The sequence below is a fragment of the Erythranthe guttata genome, chromosome 7 (assembly GCF_056151865.1).
Source record: "Erythranthe guttata isolate IM_541 chromosome 7, IM_541, whole genome shotgun sequence".
Classification (NCBI taxonomy): domain Eukaryota; kingdom Viridiplantae; phylum Streptophyta; class Magnoliopsida; order Lamiales; family Phrymaceae; genus Erythranthe; species Erythranthe guttata.
In genome coordinates, this window is record NC_142539.1 from 6,988,073 (window position 1) to 7,009,257 (window position 21,185).

Sequence of the window (21,185 nt, forward strand, 5' to 3'; positions counted from 1 at the left end):
AGATAAAATACCATTATACACATCAATTATAGTTCTACACGTTCTCAAAAAAGGTCTTCCCAAAATCAAAGGAATTTCTTTATCTTCTTCCATATCAAGAACTACAAAATCTGCAGGATAGATGAATTTATCTACTTTGACTAACACATCCTCTACTATTCCTTTTGGGTATATGAGTGATCTATCGGCTAACTGTAAAGTCACAGATACCAATTTTATATCTCCTAAACCCAAACCTTTAAAAATTGAGAAAGGCATGAGATTAATACTCGCTCCTAAATCTATGAGAGATTTTGCAAAGAACTTACCTCTGATAGCGACTGGAATCGTAAACTTACCCGGGTCTCCAAGCTTTGGTGGGATTGGGCGACTGAGAATGGCACTGCATTGTTTGGCTAAGGCTATCATCTCAAGTTCACCGAATTTTTGTTTCTTAGATACCATGTCTTTCAAAAATTTTACCCAATGAGGCATTAGTTCGAGAGCTCGAGTAAAAGGAATATTAGTATGTAATTCATTCAATTGCTCAAGAAAACTTTTGTAATACGACTCATTCTTTGTTTTTATCTGGCGTTGAGGATAAGGTACCTGTGGGGTCGGCTTAGGCGCATCGACCCTTTTCTCACCTGGTGGATCTGTCAGAATCTCAACTTCCCTTTCTTTTTGCTCCACTCCAGCCTTGCTTGTTGCCTTTTTCGTCACTTCTTCCAATTATCTCCCATTCCTCAAACTTACGGCTTTGCATTGCTCGTTGGTCCCCTTTCGAGGATCTTCCGTATTTGACGGCAATGCACCGGCTGGCCTCGCGTTTAGTTGGGTTGCAAATTGACCCATCTGTGTTTCCAAATTCCGGATGGAGGCTTGAGTGGATGTCATAAATTGAGCTAAGATATTTGCGAGATCTCCGCCTTGAGGTGCAGCTTGAGGCAGATTTTGGAATCCGGGAGCTGGCCGTGAATAACTAGAAGGCTGACCTTGAGGTGGTGCTTGCCGTTGTCCTTGCTGATTTCCTCCCCATCCAATGTTGGGGTGATCTTTCCATCCTGGATTATATGTGTTGGAGTACGGGTTCCTCTGTTGTCGGTTGGTGTCTTTCACGTAATTTAGAGACTCCGTTTCTTCTAAGCACTGGTCGGGACCTTGGACTGCATGGACTTGCTGAGTCTGCAAAGCTACTACTTGCTTTGATAGCTTTTCTAACTGGGCAGTGATTGCGGTGACACCGTCTAACTCCAAAATTCCTCCCGTCTTAATGGCTCTGCTATTTGACTAGTCCAATGCCTGCACGTATTTATTTCTAGCGATTCGCTCCAAAAGTTCTTATGCTTCGTCATATGTCAAACTCATGAACAGCTGCAGAGTCGAGCACAGTCCTCGAGTTATCTTGCAATCCATCGTAGAATATATGCAGTTGGCGCCACTCTTGAAGTCCGTGATTCGGGCATCTCCGAATAAGTTGTTTGAACCGTTCCCACGTCTCAAATAATGCTTCACCGGCTTCTTGTATGAAGCTTTGTATTTCTCTCCGGATTCTCTCAGTTTTTGTTGGGGAGTTGTATGTGTTCATGAAAAGTTGTGCTAGTTGGGGCCAAGAAGAGATGGAGTGCGGTGCACTAGTTTGTAACCATTCTTGGGCTGCTCCTTGTAAAGAGTGCTTGAACAGGCGGAGTTGCAGTGCTTCAGGTGATACTCCGTTCATCTTATGCGAATCACACGTTTCGAGAAAGTTGACCAAGTGGAGATGCGGATCTTCATGAGCTAATCCGCTGAACAACCCATTGTTTTGGAGCATAGTAAGGAGTCCCGCTCTAATTTCGAAATTATTGGCTTCAATGGGGGGCTGCTAGATGCTTGATTGAAACCCATTGAGTGTCGGAACGGTGTACTCATGCAATGCTCGTTGACGAGGTGGTGGATTAATGAGCTGCTGTTGCTCTTGCTCGTTGACGATATTTCCTGCCGCATTTAGTAAGCGGCCTTGGTCATCTCCCCTGCAATTATTTTTTTCATCCATTTTTGCGGGAACGTTCTGAGCTAACCGTTGGTTTCTCCTGGCGTGCCTAAACGTCCGCTCAATTTCGGGATCAAAAGGTAGCAAGTTCGTGTCGTGTCCTCTTCGCATAAAAAGTACCTAAAAAAATAATAAAAATAAAATAATTAAATAAAATAATTAAAACGGCAGAAGTAAGAAAAATTGCTCAAATTTAATATTAGAATAAATAGATAAATTAGCCGTATCCCCCGGCAACGGCGCCAAAAACTTGTTGGGCTAAATACCTAACACGCAAGTGCACGTATCGCAAACAAGTAGTAAAAGTGGACTCGTGAGAGTCGGATGTCTATCCCACAGGGAATACTCAAATTATCTAATCCTAAGTACCAAATTCTAACAATTATGATTTTTTATCCAGCCTACGCAAAGTTGTCAAATTTAATCAACTAAATAATTAATCCAATTATAAAGCAAATAAACACGAGAAAATATCAATATAAAAACGGATCTAGGATTTTATCTTCCCCCTATGCGATAAATCGTCACCAAATTAATCCTCTATCATGCAAGTTACAATTCCTGATTGTTAACGCGAGACACTAAATTACTCATAACCCGATGTCCGTGTATTACGAGTCTATTATTCATAAACGATTCACTATATGTCTATGCCAACCAAGTATGAATAAAGCATTAAATAAAAAGTCTCGTAAACGGCTACCTAAAGTATTATCTGTATGTCTACGATAATACATGCAATTGACACACTCATCCGGTGAAAACTACTCGAAGGCTATTCTATCCATGTTCTAATTATTTAATTGATTTGTCAGTCAATTCTAATAATAACACATAGCAACATAAATTAGCTAGGTTCATGCGCTAAATAAGATGAAATAGAAGAAACAATCATGGAAATTAAACTTGCATAATATTAGAAAAATCGGTTCGAATTACCACATAGGGTTCCAATAAAATCCTAGATTAAAAACTTAGCTACTCATGTTCTCTACGAAAAACATAATAAAAATACGAAAATTCATAAAAGTTGAAAAGAAAAGTAAAGGGAGAACTATGATGAAGATTCGTCAAGTCTTTGTCTTCGTTGTTCCGTTTGCTTGCTTCTAGATTACGTGTCGAAAAAGATCCCCAATTGTGTGTTTGGCTTGGTCTTATACAGGGTGGAAAACTTGGGAAATGAGGCAATTTCCTTGTGTAATTAGAATTCCTTTACCGCGCCTCCTCGTGATCTCGAACGGCCGTGCCAAATTTAGTGCTAAAACTCGGACGGCCGTCTGGGCTTCAAATCTTCAATTTTTTGACTTTTTCACTTTTGACCCATATTTTCTCCGAAATTGCTTACCCCATACTTTTTCAATTCTACACTTTGTACCTAAAATACAAATAATCAATATTTTAAGCACCAATTATCGTTAAAACACACCAAAAGCTCCAATTAAAAGGTACGATTGAGTGTAAAAATTTACTCTTAACACAAGAACATTAGCATCAACATTAACATAATAACATTAGCATTAGGATTATGATTAGAATTAGGATTACGACTAACATGAACATAGTAGCATTTGTATTAACATATTAGGATTCGTACTAGGATTAAGATTAGTATTAGTCTTATGATTAAGATTAGGATTAAGATTCAGATTAGGATTATAATTATTATTAGTATTCGTATTAGTATTAGTATTATCATTAGTATTAGTATTAGTATTAGTATTAGTATTAGTATTAGTATTAATATTAGTATTAGTATTAGTATTAGTATTAGTATTAGTATTAGTATTAGTATAAGTATTAGTATTAGTATAAGTATTAGTATTAGTATTAATATTAGTATTAGTATTAGTATTAGTATTAGTATTAGTATTAGTATTAGTATTAGTATTAGTATTAGTATTAGTATTAGTATTAGTATTAGTATTAGGATTGTGATTAGGATTATGAGTATGATAGGATTAGCGTTAGAATTATGATTATAATTACCATATTGCCAGGTAAATTTCAAAGACGACAATATCCGGTGATTATTTCATTTGCCTTGACAATCAACAAAAGTTAAGGTCAAACTTTCTCACACGTTGGATTGTACCTTCAAAGGCTTGTTTTCAGTCACAGTCAATTGCACGTAGCGTTGTCTCGAGTGGAGAGTAGATCTCGAATAAAGATTTTCATCAATGGTGAATCCCGTGAGTATTCCAAAGAATATTAAGGTACACATTGACAAACATCATTTATCGATAATATGTTCATATTTCTTTATTATTTTAACATGTACACTCTATGTATGTTCAATTTCATTCGCAACATGTAATATATTTCCACTTGAATAATCGAGTATCTTTTTTGATATGCTAATATATATATATATATATATATATATATATATATATATATATATATATATATATATATATATATATATATATATATATATATATATATATATATATATATATATATATATATATATATATATATATATATATATATATATATATATATATATATATCAGTATTCTTTATCTAAGTAATGTCTTCAACTTATATATATTGAATATGATGAAAAATTAACAGGTTATTCGTCCTCTGATCGTTATAATTGTAGTTTCATGGTCTTCTTTAACAACATTAATATACACGTGTAAGATCGGCGCATTTCTTTGATTTCAGTCTCGAAGTTATTTGTTACATTTCAACGTGGATGGTGTTTAGAACATTGTCAGTTTATTTTTTATGGGGATTTTTTATTGGAAAATTAAGATACGAATTTCTTATTTGTTGTTCAATTGTATTCTTTACATTATCGACATATTTGTTCTTGATTGGTTTTCTACATTAACTCATTTTGATTTTTTAATTAATCCCCGTGTATCGCACGGGTGAGTTACTAGTTGGAATCAATAACCAAAAAATCCAAAATAAAAATAAAAAATTAGAGTCAATGAAGTATATTAATCGACTATGATGAAGCATAGTCGATTAAGAAACTAAGTACTACAAATAATAAACCACAACTAAAAAAAAATACAAAATTAACTATATTTTACAAAAAAATGCAAAATTAGCTGTATTTTACAAACATTATAATTGATTTATACAATCGGAATAAATAAAAAAAATTCAAAAAAACAATTAAAACTGGAGTCGATGAACCTTAATCGACTATCAGAGCACAGTCGATTAGCTTAATCGACTATTGAACATGTACGTAGCCGATTAAGGTTTCAGCCTGCGCGAATTTCTCTACCCGCATCGTCCTCCGCCTAATCTACCAAAAAACCAAGATATGCTCTCTATTGTCAACCACACCGCCGCCACAACACACCATCACCACCTTACTTTGATATTATGACGGTTTTTATTACAAATAAATAAATAAAATCACAACTCGCACCATCAACCAGCGGAACCACCACCCATCAAAATCCGATTCCGGCGACAAATCGACAATTTTACCTCTTTTCGCCGCCGATGTAGCAATCTGGCATTCAAATTCAGAATCACTATCAAACCATCATCATCTTTATGGCTTCTGTTCAGATCTGCAAAAGTTATAATTCCATGAAGGTGTAGAGAGCACGAGGAGTAGGAGGAGACGTCTCAATAGGGGAATTGAAGCCAGAAGATGGATTAACCCCGACGGCGACAGCGACGGCGATGGAGACGACAACGACGACAATGGATTCAACGGGATTGACGCCGTTGTTCTGGCGGTGATGTCGGTGGTTGGTTCTTCATCTTCCGATTAAGAGAGAATAACCTACAGAATTGAGAGAGAAAAAAAAAACAGAGAAAGGATGCATGGGAGAAGAGAAAATAAGATTAGGGTTGTAGAATGGTATAGTAGACAATTTAAGGGTAATTTTGGAATTATAAAAATAACATTTAGATGGAATATAAGCTAAGGAGGTTTTCTCTAATTATTTTTGGGAGGCGGTTTTTCCTTAACTAAATCTCCTAGATGAGGAGGTTCTTGCTTAATTTTCCCTATTTCTTTTCCTTCTCTAGTTGGTGAGTCCTCCAAGTTAGGAGATCTTTTCTAGTCAAAAGACGAACTCCTTCAATTGCCTCTTCTTGGGCTTATTCATAGAGAGTGAGCTTTTAAGTTGAGCCTTACCCTTTTTGGGAGATCTAACTCGGTCCACAGGATTTGGCCTATTTGTCAAATATTTCCCATCATCTACTCCCCAAGTCACTAGTGAACTGAACAGAGTGGTTCATCAGCGACTAAAATGAAAATACTAGTTGTCTTTTCAACTTCAACTTTCCATACAGACTGTCAACTATTGTGATTACACCTAGGTAAAAAAGGAAAACACACCATCATTTATGAGCCACTTATATCAGGGCACGAATTCCTATTATACGCAACAATATTTTTTTCCCGCCTTCGAATGTGGTCAAGAGATCACGGCCACGTATTTTGAATTTCAAAAACATATTTTGTGCTTTTTGTTGTTATTTTGAATGTGTGTGCGTGTGTTCGTATATGTGTGGGTTTTGTATCAATCAATAGTGAATTTTGAAAATTTTAGATTGGATCATAGTGGATACGTACATGAATTATAGTGAATTCATACCATTGTCGGATCAACACATCAGTTCATATACTTTTTGAGTAAAAATGCTATGATATCATTTGGATTAGATCCAGATTTGGTCCAACTCCAATTCACTTTGCATCCACTCATTTTAGTCTACTTTGGGTGCCAAGTTGTCAAATTGCCATCCTTACACTTTGGGCCATAGGTGCAACAAATAAACGAGTTTATATAAAAATATGTAAAATAAATTTGTTTGGCTGAAAAGCACAAAACTTGACTTAGAGCATGTTTGGCTAAGCTTATAAGCTCCTAAAAATATCTTATAAGATGTTAAAGAGCTTATAAGCTGTTAAAAAGTCTTTGGTAAAACAATTAGCAAAGATCTTTTTTTTTTCCAACAATAAGTTGTTATGGAGCTTATAAGATGTTTTTAAAAAAATACATCCACCCCGCATTTTTTCTTTAACATCTTATTTGTTTTTTTACTAAAACACTCAAAATACAAAATTACCCTGAAATACTTTATTATATTACATATAAATGCTAATAACATTTACATTTTATCAAAACAACGTATTCTTGTAATTAAGATTAATAATTAGTTAAAATATAATTATCATAATTATTATAATAATTGTAAAAAATAAATTATTCTCTACTTATGTTTTATATGTATATAATTACCCGAATATTCTTATTATCTCAATAATAAATTATATTTCTTTTATCTATAAAATTAAAACTTGCACAAATCTATTACATTAAAATATTTTAGTACACTTTATTTTATGTTAAAAAATTGTCAAATGTCATATCAACATACATGAAAAAATTATTTAGTTTATTTAATAAATTATTTTATATTATTATTTTTATTTGAAAACTTAATTTGTAAATACTTTAATAATATTTTACGAATAAAAATATTTGAGTCGAATTAGTTTGACTGGCGTCATGTGCTTTTTTGTCATTATAGCAATAAACAGACCTTTTATTTCCAAACACCTGAACAACTTATAAAAACTAAAAGTAACTTATAATCTACATATCCAAACACCTTAAAAAATAATTTTTAAAATAAGATTTAACAGCTTATCAGCTCCTAAAACGTCTAATCAGATATGTAGGAGCTTATAAGATATTTTCAATAAGCTTAGCCAAACGGACTCTTAGTTTAGAAGGCAAAGTGCTTTTATATAAAATATTCTTTTATCATATTTTACTATTTATTAATTGTTAAATTTTATATTCTGTTTGGGTAATTTTATATATTTTGTCTTGGCTAATATAGTTGTATATTCTTGAATCTCTAGAAGAGTTTCAGCATTTTTAGCATCGGAGGACTACATATGAATATATTTTATTTTTCCCGCAGTAAAATGTTGCAGCAAATGAGTAATAACTCTAATTAAACAGTAACTACTAAATTAAGAAAAAGAGGAATATTTATTCTCAAAACACAATACATACGACGATTACAAACTGATGGACCATGCATTGATTGAATCACATTCAAGCACGTGACAATATAATATAATTTCCACGAACACCAACATATATATATATATATATATATATATATATATATATATATATATATATATATATATATATATATATATATATATATATATATATATATATATATATATATACACGATGTTCATAAAGAAAAACATATATATGCCTTATTTATAATGGGATAAAGGGGTCACATACAAGTACAAGCTGCAATAACCCCTTTTTTTTATCCCAATTATTACACATCACACGAACAAACAAAACCTCAAAGTACTATATATAAATAGGGACATTAATTAATTATTAATTAGTTGTGGGTATCATCTGCAAATTGAACATCGTGAGCCTCATTAGCAGTGGCACAACACCTATTGCAACCATGTGAATATCTGTATCCACGGCAGCATCCATATCTGCACCCACCTTTTCCCTTTCCTCCACCGCCACCACGGTAACCTCCTTTTCCTCCACCACCACCACCGTGGCCGCCCTTGCCGGAATAGCCGTAACCATGACCATGGCCGCCTTTGCCGTCAGCTGTCACCTCCGCGCTTTCACCTGTCAGTAACATCAAATATATTATTTTATTTTAATTTCTCCATGTTTCTTGATCATGTAGCGTAATTATTACAACGAGTACAATGATGCCGATCGAATTAATAATAATGACAATAAGTAAACTCCATTTAGTTATATAAAAATTCATTCATATAGTAACTATATATTATGATACATATAAAATAAGTATATATATATATATATATATATATATATATATATATATATATATATATATATATATATATATATATATATATAGAAGGAGAGAGAGAGAGAGAGAGAGAGAGAGAGAGAGAGAGAGAGAGAGAGAGAGAGAGAGAGAGAGAGTTTGAGCTCACTTGTTAGATCATCGTGTGAGGCTGCCACCTGAGATGAAATGAACAAGGCCAGAACAAGAAGAACACCTAAAAGAAGGAACAAATTTTTCGAAGAAGCCATTTTTTCACGTACTACTACTTTTGATTTTATTTGTGAAGTTGTTGTGGATGAAGATTTGAGCTAGTTTTTCATGTGTATTTATAGGGCAGAAAATTGAAGGGACGAGATTTTTGTGACTCGGCGATTATTTTGTTTTGGTGTAGAAATCCCCATGCAGTTTGTCTTATTCTAATTACTCTATTAATTAATGGGTCCGGATAGTGTGATAATAATGAGACAAAATGAGTCAATGGGCCTTTGAATAATTAATCCACATACGTCATGCATGATGCACATATATACGTGTGTGGTGTCGGATAGTTTGAGTCACATGTGTGTAATAACACTCACTCGCGAATCACGGATAATCAACGATTCTACGGTTAAAATACTTTTGGCCCTTGAAATATAATCAATGTAACACTTACCCTCAAGTATCATTTGTAACATTTACATACTCATGTGATGATGATAGAATTAGATCACCTAAGATAACTGGAGTAGGATGAGTTGAGAGAGCAAAGTGAATCACCGGTAATCCGGACTGTTTTGCCCCAACAGATAAAGGAGCTAGTTATAAGCCCAGTTAAAGTAAAAGCCCAAGTCCTAAAGTGAGAAAGCCCAAGAGCCCAAGATACGAAGGTCGAATCATTATTATTATTATTATTATTATTATTATTATTATTAAAAAATATAGATGTAGTGGATTATGATTGTGCTAGCTGAGATTTGGAGTTAATGTAATTAAAAAAAATAACTGCAAAATAGGAAATAAAAAGAAATTATATATACACATAAATTAATTTCTGTTTACGAACATGCCATTAGGGTTTCTTAGGTTACCCTAACGTCTCTTTCTTTTATATAAGATTAATTAAATAATGGGGGTTAGGGTTGAGCAAACAAACCGAGAAACCGAAAAATCGAACCGAAAACCGAAAAATAGAGCCGATATGCACTGTTCCGACTTAAAACCGCATAATTTTTTTTCGAAAAACAAGAAAATATCAATTTGTGTATGGAGAATAAAAAAAACATGGAACCGACTACCCGAACATAACCGATTTATACAAAACGACATCGTTTTCATATATAGTCTAAATATTTACAGTCTTCCCCTAGCGTGCCTCTATCCTTCGAACGCCTCTACGTGACATGTTTTTTATTAGTTAATTTGGGGTTGTTATTTGTTAATTTTCTAAAACAAATGTAATGAAAGTCCAAATTCACTGTTAGTCAAATATCGATTTTATGCCGAACAGATTCGAACTGATAGATGAAATCGAGACAAAAAATAAATAGAATTGATACCGAAACCGTTAATCGAAAATCGAAAAATCGATTAACACCACGCCGAAAAAAACAGACTTGTTCGGTTCTCAAAATATGAAAAATCGATATTATCAGTATGTGTTTGGTTTATTACAAAATTCGAGCTGTACCGACCCGTGTACACTCCTAATAGGGGTTAGTAAGATCTTTAGTTGATGAGATCTTATTTAGTCAAATACAATATTACACTAAAAGCCCGCAGTTAAATATTATTATTTGGTTAAAGTAATTGTACTCCTCCTCCCTACGAATTAATTTTGAAGGCATTGATTAAAGACAAAAAGATGATTTTGTCCTTCAAACAATATCTTAAAGGGGTCATTACAAATAAGTCCATCAATGGGTATTTATTTATAAAGAGATACAGACAAAAAACTCATTTATCAATAAGTCCACACATGATCCAGATTTTTGTAAAAGACTAAAAATATTTGAATAATCGGGATGAGATTGCATCTCATATATGTGATAGGATCTTATATGTATACTTGTATATTAGGATAAATTTCATTTTCCCTACTTGTACTTTGGTTTGTTATCACATTGCCCCCTTCTATTCAATTGTATTGATTTGCCTTCTTGTACTTGAAAAATCGTCTCAATGTGGCCCTCGCCCTTAGTTTTCAGACCTCTAACATTAACACCATTTGATCTAAGTCTGAAAATTACAAAAAAGCACCCATCCCAGTTTAATTAATTATTAAAAATTATAAAAAAAATATTAAAAATAAACTGTGGCTGGCGTCGTGGCTATGTTTTCTCGTTGTCTTGAATTTTTAATTAGTATGATTATTATTATTTTTTAATAATTATTTAAACTGGGAGATGTGGTATTTTTGTAATTTTAGAGCTTAGATCAGACGGTGTTAAGATCAAATGTCTGAAAACTAACAGCGATGGACATTGAGACAATTTTTCAAGTACAATGGAGTAAATCAATTATAAATGTTAAATAAAATTCCTAAATTAATTTATACATAAGAAAAAAATTAAAAGCCATTTCGGCCATGGCCTCTTTATAGAAGGGTCATTAGCAATAAACTCCTCGTATAGATAAGAAATGGTGATATGTCCACCCTTTAAATCTTTTTCAGTGATAACCCCTAAATATTTTATTTTCAACTCTACCCTTATGTCAATTAGAATAAAAATTCACAGTTATTCATTTTTTCTCTCTTTCCATAACAATAATCTAATTCCTAAAAATTTGCTTTCAAATTCCTAAAAATTTGCTACCAAATAAAAGAAATGATTTTTTATTTCTTATTTTTTATTATTTTCGAATTTTATTTAGCCATTATTTATTTTTATTTTTATTTTAATATTTTTTTAATAAAAAAAATATTTTTTTTTTGAATATTTTTTAAACAAAAAATTGATTTTTTTTTCTCGACAGATTTACAAAGCCGAATATGACTATAGTTGAATATAACTATATGTGACTATATTAACAGTAGTCATATTTTTTTTATATTGCAGTTCTTCACTTTTTCAACTTAACAATTCCGATTATATAGTGTGGTATAGTCATGTTCACCAAATTATATAAAACAATGAAGATTTCCTATTGTTTACGAAAACAATCCAATCAACATCCACACAAAAAATCACAATTTGAATCTAGTTATTAGAAGTCAACCTGAAAACGAGAAGATAGAACATATTCGAATATGACTACAGTCATATTCAACAATAGTCATATTCGAATATGACTATAGTCATATTCGAAAAATACATAAATATGACTATAGTCATATTCGAGTATGACTATAGTCATGTTACTGTTGCTGTTCAGATCTGAAACTGCATTTTCAGATCTGAAAAAAAAAAAAAAAGGAGAAATCGAAAAATAAATAAATAAAGAAAAAAATCGAATAGTCATATTCATACCAGACTATAGTCACGTTGATGTTACTGCTTCAGATCTGGAGACAAAAAAAAGAAAAAAAAAATTGAAAATAATGAAAGGGAGGTGGTGTGATGTGTAGGAGGCGACAACATGAGTTTTTGGGGTAGTTTGACATCGTAGCAAGTCTTGACGGCACAACCCTAGGCGGCGGCTGTGATCTCGGTGGTTGGGTTAGTGGATAATGGCGGTGGTGTGAAAAGGAGGGAGGAGGGCGGCGACGCTGATGTACATCTCGAAGGCAAGCGGCGGCGGTTTACAGATCTGCAAAGAAGAAGAAGAAAAAGAAAAAAATAAATTATGAGAGAACCAGAGAGAGTTAACGTGAGAGAGAGAGGGAGAGTGAACGTGAGGGGATACAAAGAGTGAGAAAATAAAATTAAAACTCTAACACATAGGGGCACTTTAGTCTTATCATATCTAGTAAGGGGGATCTCATTAATTTAGATTGGGATTTGATTGATAAGACTAGATATGATAAGACTAAAAATCTTTTCTTCGATACCCTTGTACATGTCAACCTTAAGTTGATCCTGATTGAACCTTAAGAAATTCAACCTCTGTGACTCAACCATCGAAAATCCATCAACACAGAACTGCTGAAATAACTTCTTGGAATGCAAAAGTAACGAATGTTCTCCATGCCGTTTCTGAATTAGGTATGCAAAGAATTCTCGCATGCTTACCTCCTTTCGTTTTCTATTATCAGCAAATGAAGATTCTCTCAAACTGATATCGTCTCGATAACCATCTTCACCGTAAGGAAATAAAAGAGGATATTGTAGAGGCAAGTAAAGAGGATGGAGCTCACTGATTCGTTGAAGCTTATTTGAGCGCGTCTCAACTACAATATCCCTAACACCCTCTTGTGTGTCAAAGTCACCAACGATCAAGCCTGTTATTTCACTTGCGCTAGGAAGATTGTACGTCCTGCCATCAGTACTACGACTCTTTACCAATCTGAGTTTTACTCCTTGATGGCCATCATTGGAAAAACGATCTCGAACAGCACGGTAATGCTGTGCAAGTACATTGTTACCGTCAATCATATCTTTCAACGATGCAACGATGGCTGGGTCAAGATTGTTAGATTGATTTCCGGACCTGCCAAATAAAAAATAATGTAATTATAATTTGTAAGCTCTATATTCCTTAGAACAGGAATATAATTCCGAAAAATTTACCTGACGGCATCAATTCGATTCTGAATCTCATTTTCTGTGTCGAAAATGTAAAGTTGGGAAAACTTAGGCCTAGTGCCTTCTTCCGGCAATAAACTGCCCAGTAGATGGTAATTCTGTCCGTGTAACAGAAATGTGTATGAACCAGATCCATTATTAATAGATGTCTGCACTTTTCCACCAAGCGACGTGAAAGAAAACATCATATTATACGATCGTACGTTCTCTTGGAAATGTTTGCTCCTCCGATCAGTGCCAAACACTAAATTGTTAAGTGTAGGAGGTGCATCTCGGACATACAACATAAGCCAAATTTGGGCCTGGATGTTTGTCTATGCTTGTCAATTCTTTCACCGTACCACATCATTGAACCACAAAAAAAACATTCATACGTCTGGTCTCCAAGATCTTCATAATCTATCCAAAATTAATTAAATAATATTATTCATTTAAAATAATGTAATGAATTTATATAATTAGTAATGTTAAGATTAAAAGTTGTTAGATTAAAATGATATTTACCAGTATCGTCAACTGCATCGTCACTATTCTCATCGTTGGAAACATATTCAGAATCTACATTTATGAACAAAAAAATATCATTACAGTAGAAAAATATACTGACAAATAACGCATAGCAATGAGATACGTTATGAGATGATGACAAAGATAATTACCTCCGCTGTCGGAAGAATTGTCTCTTAACGTCTGTAAATCCTCATCTACCAACATAGCGGGTACTGATGTCATATCCAACATACGTGTTACAGAGTCAATTGTTTTATGACTCCTAGTCATCTTCTTTCCATTCCGCACGGTACAACTAACATAATAGTAAACATTCAGCTTCTATAAAAATGAAAGAAAAAACTGGATTATTGTCTACATGTATTGCACACTTAATCATTTAATAAGACATAAAATTAGTCCTAGAAAATAAGATCGCACCTTTTATTTGATTCATAATAAGATTTTGTAACTTGTAAATGATCTTCACACGATGTAGATACACCATTGCGACAGTACTCAACGTCATCTGTTGTAATAACAACATAACTTCTTTATTATAAAATTCATTTATTTATAATTATTTAGCAATAATTGTACAAAGATAACAGTATTAACGTCTAACATAGCATCGACACCACAATTACTCCCCATTTAATTAATGCCACTTGTTTTTTATTGCTAAAAAAAATACTTGATATAATACCTTTCTTTTTCTTAGTCCATTTTTCTGTATATGTTGGAAATGATTTTTTTTCGTACACTATTGACAACATCTGTGGAAGGATATTGGGAGAACAAAATTTAGTTAGTTATGACCTACATGAAATAATGACGGTAAAAAAATACTATAAGATCGAGCAGTTTGTGATATTCGTATTTAAAGTTAAATTAAATACTAACCAATTGAATGATTAGTTGTAGTATAACTCGATTGGGTTTGATCCATGTTCACTCGATTTGAAGGATCACCTAGCAATTTTGTTTGTTTAGGAATAATACCTTTATCCTTTTCTTTTGCAACATGTTCCAAATATGAGTGCGGACTTCCATATACTGTGGTATACACATTAAAACCGTAGATATTAATTATATGTGGAAATATATATATATATATATATATATATATATACATATATATATACATATATATATATATACATATATATATACATATATATATATATATATATATATATATATATATATATATATATATATATATACATATATATATATATATATATATATATATATATATATATATATATATACATATTGTATATATACACATATATGAATATATGTATTAAATGCATTATATAAACTTAAGTATAATTAGATATTTATACTTGTAGTTCAAAAATATTTTACTTCTTATAATATGAAGAAGATGTAAACCTTTGATGAGAAGACACACCCATCGTTGTCATAATTGACACTCAGCGACGATGAACCATTATCATGTTTCTGCAATATTATAAGATACATACACATTCAAAAGCACGTATTAAAATAAAAAGAAAGAATTATATTAAAGTTAATTATCAATACCGCATCCATTTCGTAATGCTTCAAAAATGAAGCAATGATAGCATCATTTGTGCAAACTTTTTGAACATTGTAGGTTTTATGATCTTCATTGGCAACATTATCACCCTTGATAGCAATTTTGAATAACATTCTTCGATCAATTAACCCCTCAATTTCCATAGGATACTCCACAGGTTCTTCTCCCTTCATAGCATTAAAAATAAATAAATGATAAAAATACAAAATTAATTGATTACTCAAAAAAAAGTATATTTTAGATTAAAAAAAAAGGATGAGTGGTTGATCAATGTACCCTATTTTGGACTGTATGAATTAATGCTTCTACAAGAATATCTAGCATCCTTTCAGCTTCTTTCCCAAATACAATCATCGAAGCTGAATTTGTATCGTCCATGACAATGACTTCAACTTTATAACTAAAGAGAATAACAAAATGTGAATGAAAAGTATTTGTAGAATAGTAATATAATTAACCCAAAGAAAAAAAAAATAGTACATACGTTGGCTTAGCAGTAGGCCAATGAGCTATGCAAACGTGACAATACCACATTTTTGAATCCTGTCTAGCAGATCTATTACACTTAATGCAACCATTGTACCACCACTTTGATGTTTTCACAAGACCCTTAATAGTGGCCAATACAACATATTTGCCAGGCTAAAATGTGAAAATAAACATCAGTTAAGTATAATTATAATCAATTTTGATAAATGATTCCTATTAGTATTTTACTGAAAATGTACGAATAAATAATGTAGCAAATACATCGTTATTACCTCATTTGTGTCACTCAGTTCGTCCAAATTTTTTCTGACAGTCTTACGTATGAAATCATCTTCCATCGAGTAAGAAGACTGCGACGATTTTTGACTTATCACTTGACCACTATTTGGTTTACTCCGAATGAGACTAAAATGAAAAGTTACATGCAAATAAATCGTAACGAAAAAATAAATTTTAAAAAACGTAATTAATGCATTTAAATATACAATTGTAACCTCGATTTGAACTCATTAATTGCAGGTATATCCTCATTTATAAGCACGCGTGATGAATGCCAATGGTTAGATACCTGAACTTCACCTACGAAAACATAACAATAATAGTGAAATGTAATAAATGACCCTAACATTAATTATACATGATGCATAAAAGAAATTATTGAACAAACTAATACCATTCTTTATCTTAGTCGTTGCAAATTGTATTACAATAATATACGGCCCTACACCAATATCTTGAATTCGTTGAAGTATGTATTCAACAAACTTTCCCCATAACAAACAGTTGACCTTCGAACCACTTGCATAACAAATAAAATGATAATTGATATGTAAAACACATGAAAACATAAATGATTTAAAATCCAAAAAATATATATTTTAGTGATTTTTGAAAATACTCAATATCTTCAAGTTCAAATGAAATGTTTTGTTTTGTTCCACCCGATAGTTGATTCAATGAACCTATCGACAAAAGCGAACCAATAACATCTGCAATTAATATTAAACAATTGTAAGAATACATCCAGTAAAAAAATGCTAAATATTAAGAAAAACATCAATGGAAAAATTTAATACCTATCGTATACTCATTGTTGTTTGACGCTTGTTGTATATCTGCGTAAATTGTGAACTTAAATGAATACATTGGAATGGAACGTCAACTTCTCTCACAGTAGATGTATATTCAAAAGTGACTCTATAGTCATTCAAGGCATGCTTGTAGGTCTTGACACTAAAAAAAACAGATAGGTTTGACATTACATAACATCTGTTCACTTTGATCTTAGACTCAAATCTGTATAACAGTGTATACTTAATGGAAGCTTGCACCGTATCACCCTACGTAATTAAAAAACAAATGTGAAAAATATATTTTCCTAACAATCATATTTGACGTATTAAAATAAAATAATCACCTGTTCATCAATAAATATCATCTCCATGTCTTGATGATCTTTCTTAAAATAATTTGGCTGTTTCCAAATGTGAAAAACACGGATTTTGAGATTCCATGACTTTTTTTCACCTCCCAAGTTTCTAATGAGATCTACTTGCCTTGACATCTATATGTGTTTAATACACGTAATCAAAAATTTGTTAGTGAATTAAATCAAACAATAAAAGATGAATATACGATAACAACTCTTGAATTATATATATTCCAAAATATGCATAAAGTATAATATATAATCTATATGATAAAGTTAAATTAATTCATATGCTTGGGTATCGTGAAAGAAAAAAATTAAAAAAAAAGGTAAAAGATTATTCTAAGATAATATTATACTCACAATTCACAAAAAGAGAACGATGGTCGGCTGATGAAGTATCGAGAGAACAATATTATCCTGCAGTTTAGAATAACAATGAAATGAACCGTGTATATATAATATGATGATATTTAATAATTCCTAAATCATAGTAAATGAAATACAATCATGGACGTAAAATTATAATTCCTAAATTTTAGTTCCGCAATTATAGTAAATAAAATACAATTGTATTTAATAGTACCGAAATTAGAGTAAATTATAGTTAATAAATATTCATATTCCATGTAATTAACTAAAATTAAGCAATTTCCTATAAATAAAATGCATAAATTACGATTAGGCATATATTTATATGCCTAATCTATATTAAATTTAGATCACCTACATAAATATAAAAGATTACATCTTCATAAAAAAAACATGTTTCTATTGATATATATATATATATATATATATATATATATATTGTGTATACGAATTCTATTATTTCGTAAATCATAATAGTAAATGGAATATAATTAATTAATAATTCTATAATTAGAGTATATTATAGTTAATAACTATTCATATTACATGTAATGAACTATCCATAAGCAATTTCCTATAAATAAGTTGCATAATTTTGGATTAGGAACATATTTATATGTGTAATCTATATTATATATAAAACTAAGATACACAATAAAATTTATCCACTTGAGGAGATTGAGTCTACATTTTATTATTAATTTCAAAATAACCCCACTTACCATAATCACTATATTATTATGTAATTGATTTCACATAATTAATTTTTAAATTTTATCTCTCCTACATGTCAAAATAGTGTCTTTTTATTGGTTATGTAGTTTCCTTTTTTAATCCATTTTTTTCATAATAAATACGTTAATTCTTTTTTTGGGTTAATTAAATTTTATACACAATATTATATTAATTGCAAAAAAACCCCAATTATCATAATCATCTATATTATTAATTAATTAATTTGACATTATTGATTTTAAAATTTTATCTCTCCTACATGTCAAAATAATGTCTTTTTATTGGTTCATGAGTTTTTTTTATAAACAATATTTTGATGTAAAAAACGTAGGACTTAATTGCAATTTTTATAATTTCACAATTGAGTAAATTTTATTCACAATATTATATTAATTGCAAAAATAACCCACTTACAAGAATCACCCATATTATTAATGAAATAATTCCACATTTTTTGTTTCAAATTTTATCTCTCCTACATGTCAAAATAGTGTATTTTTATTGGTTAATGAGTTTCTTTTTTTATAAACAATAAATATATCTATGTAATATGTAAATTGAAACCCTCATAGCTTAAGAAATCGACATGTGGCATATCTATGTGGCATCCACCTCATATCTAATGTGGCATTTTTTGTTCCATTATAATCACAATATTAATATACACACATTAATTATTTATCTAATGCAATTACCGATAATAGATGCATATTAATTAAAACTTACGAACTTTATATAAGATATTATTATTTTGTGTATTAATTTGATTTATATCTTTTCCATATTTCATAATATCTTATACAAGAATGTCAATTAATATCAATTACAATATATATAATTTCTATAATTATAGAAACGATATTAATTTATTTCTATATATATATATATATATATATATATATATATATATATATATATATATATATATATATATATAATATGTGTGTGTGTGTGATTTAGCAAAATTGAAGCATATCATTAATTATATTGGTTTCGGGTTTTCCTTATTTAAACATGTACTTTAATTTATTTTAAAATTCAAATTCAAAAATTCAATCTTGAAAATCTTTGTTTTAATGTTAATTAATTATTTTCGTTTTTTACATATTATTTACGTTTTTATCGCATAAATACAACTATAAAATCTCATACCACAAAATTCATCACCAACAAAAAAAATCCAGTTAGAGAGAGAGAGAGAGAGAGAGAGAGAGAGAGAGAGAGAGAGAGAGAGAGAGAGAGAGAGAGAGAGAGAGAGAGAGAGAGAGAGAGAGAGAGAGAGAGAGAGGGAGGGAGTATTTTTTTATTCTTGGTTTCTCTTTTTAGTTTTTCTGTTTTTTTCTTCTGATAATTATATTGAAATTCATATTTCGGTGTACATTTTTTTTCTCGACAAAATAGATCATTATGATTTATTTGTTTCCATGCACATGATAATTATTTGCTCCAAATTAACTTTGCATTATATTATTTGTTATTTTTACATAAGTATATATCTCTAACATTTTTTTAATGATCTGTAGATATGGACGTTGTTAAGTCATGTATTTTACGCGACTGATATCGGATATGGAAAAGTTCTATGAATTTGCAAAAAGTGCGACTACATCTTGAAAGTTCAAAAATCAAAGGTTATATTCATATTTTGTTTTGTTATATTTTCTATAACTAATGTGTAATTAATAATATGTTGTTAATTGATCAATTTCCGTGTGGCACATATCCAAGCAATTTGGGGATGTGGTTGGATACATTGGCAAAAAAAAAAAAGATTTCTTTGAGATTTATTCGTGGAAAAATCACGCAATTTTTGTTTATCCCAACAAAAACGTCATTGAAGTGCATTGTGCAAGTCAAGAAGAAGATTTACTCCTTAAATATTTTTTTTTTGTTTCATTGAAATTTTTGTTAGAATTTTCTTTTGATGAAATTTGTTTAATGTTGGGAGTTTAATAGCGTTAGGACATTCTAATTTATAATTTATTTTATGTTTTAATCTTGCTCTTGATTATTATAATTAAATTGATAATTTGTGTCTATTGTTTTATGAAATATGTCGTGCTCAAATTTAAAGCTGAAGAAAATTATTTATATATATATATATATATATATATATATATATATATATATATATATATATATATATATATATATATATATATATATATACATATATATATATATATATATATTTATTTATATTTATACGTACATTAAAAAATAGTTGTATATTTCTACGTTACAAAGTTTTGTAAAATGAGATTCTTTTAAAATCAATATATACTATTTTTTAAGAATTTATTTTTGACTCACACACACACTAAATTAAAAAAAAAAACTCTATACATATTTATTGCTAAAAATTTTAATATAAAATTTAGGAAATATATTAGTCAACATTCATAGAAACGAGATTGATTTAAAATCATTACATAATAAATTCTTTTTCGGTAGATAAATATTATATTTTTCAATGCCATATTGCCCTTTTTTTTTGTTTTTTCTTTATAATAATTTGACTTTTTGCTGTTATAATATAGATATTAACAAGATATAGTAATTAGTAATTTTCAATATTTTCGCTATTTTATAACTGTTTTTATATCG

At 30.5% G+C, this 21,185-nt stretch overlaps 1 protein-coding gene across 1 annotated transcript; it reads right to left on the reverse strand.

Annotated features, from left to right (window-relative positions):
- Positions 1-8,220: 8,220 nt before the first annotated feature.
- LOC148769106 (glycine-rich protein-like) lies at positions 8,221-9,149 on the reverse strand. The gene is made up of 2 exons (XM_088820841.1): positions 8,979-9,149; positions 8,221-8,637 (listed from the first exon to the last, which is right to left on the reverse strand). The coding sequence occupies exons 1-2, from the start codon at positions 9,076-9,078 to the stop codon at positions 8,387-8,389; spliced, it is 351 nt and encodes a 116-aa protein (XP_088676967.1). The 5' UTR covers positions 9,079-9,149; the 3' UTR covers positions 8,221-8,386.
- Between the last annotated feature and the right edge of the window lie 12,036 nt (positions 9,150-21,185).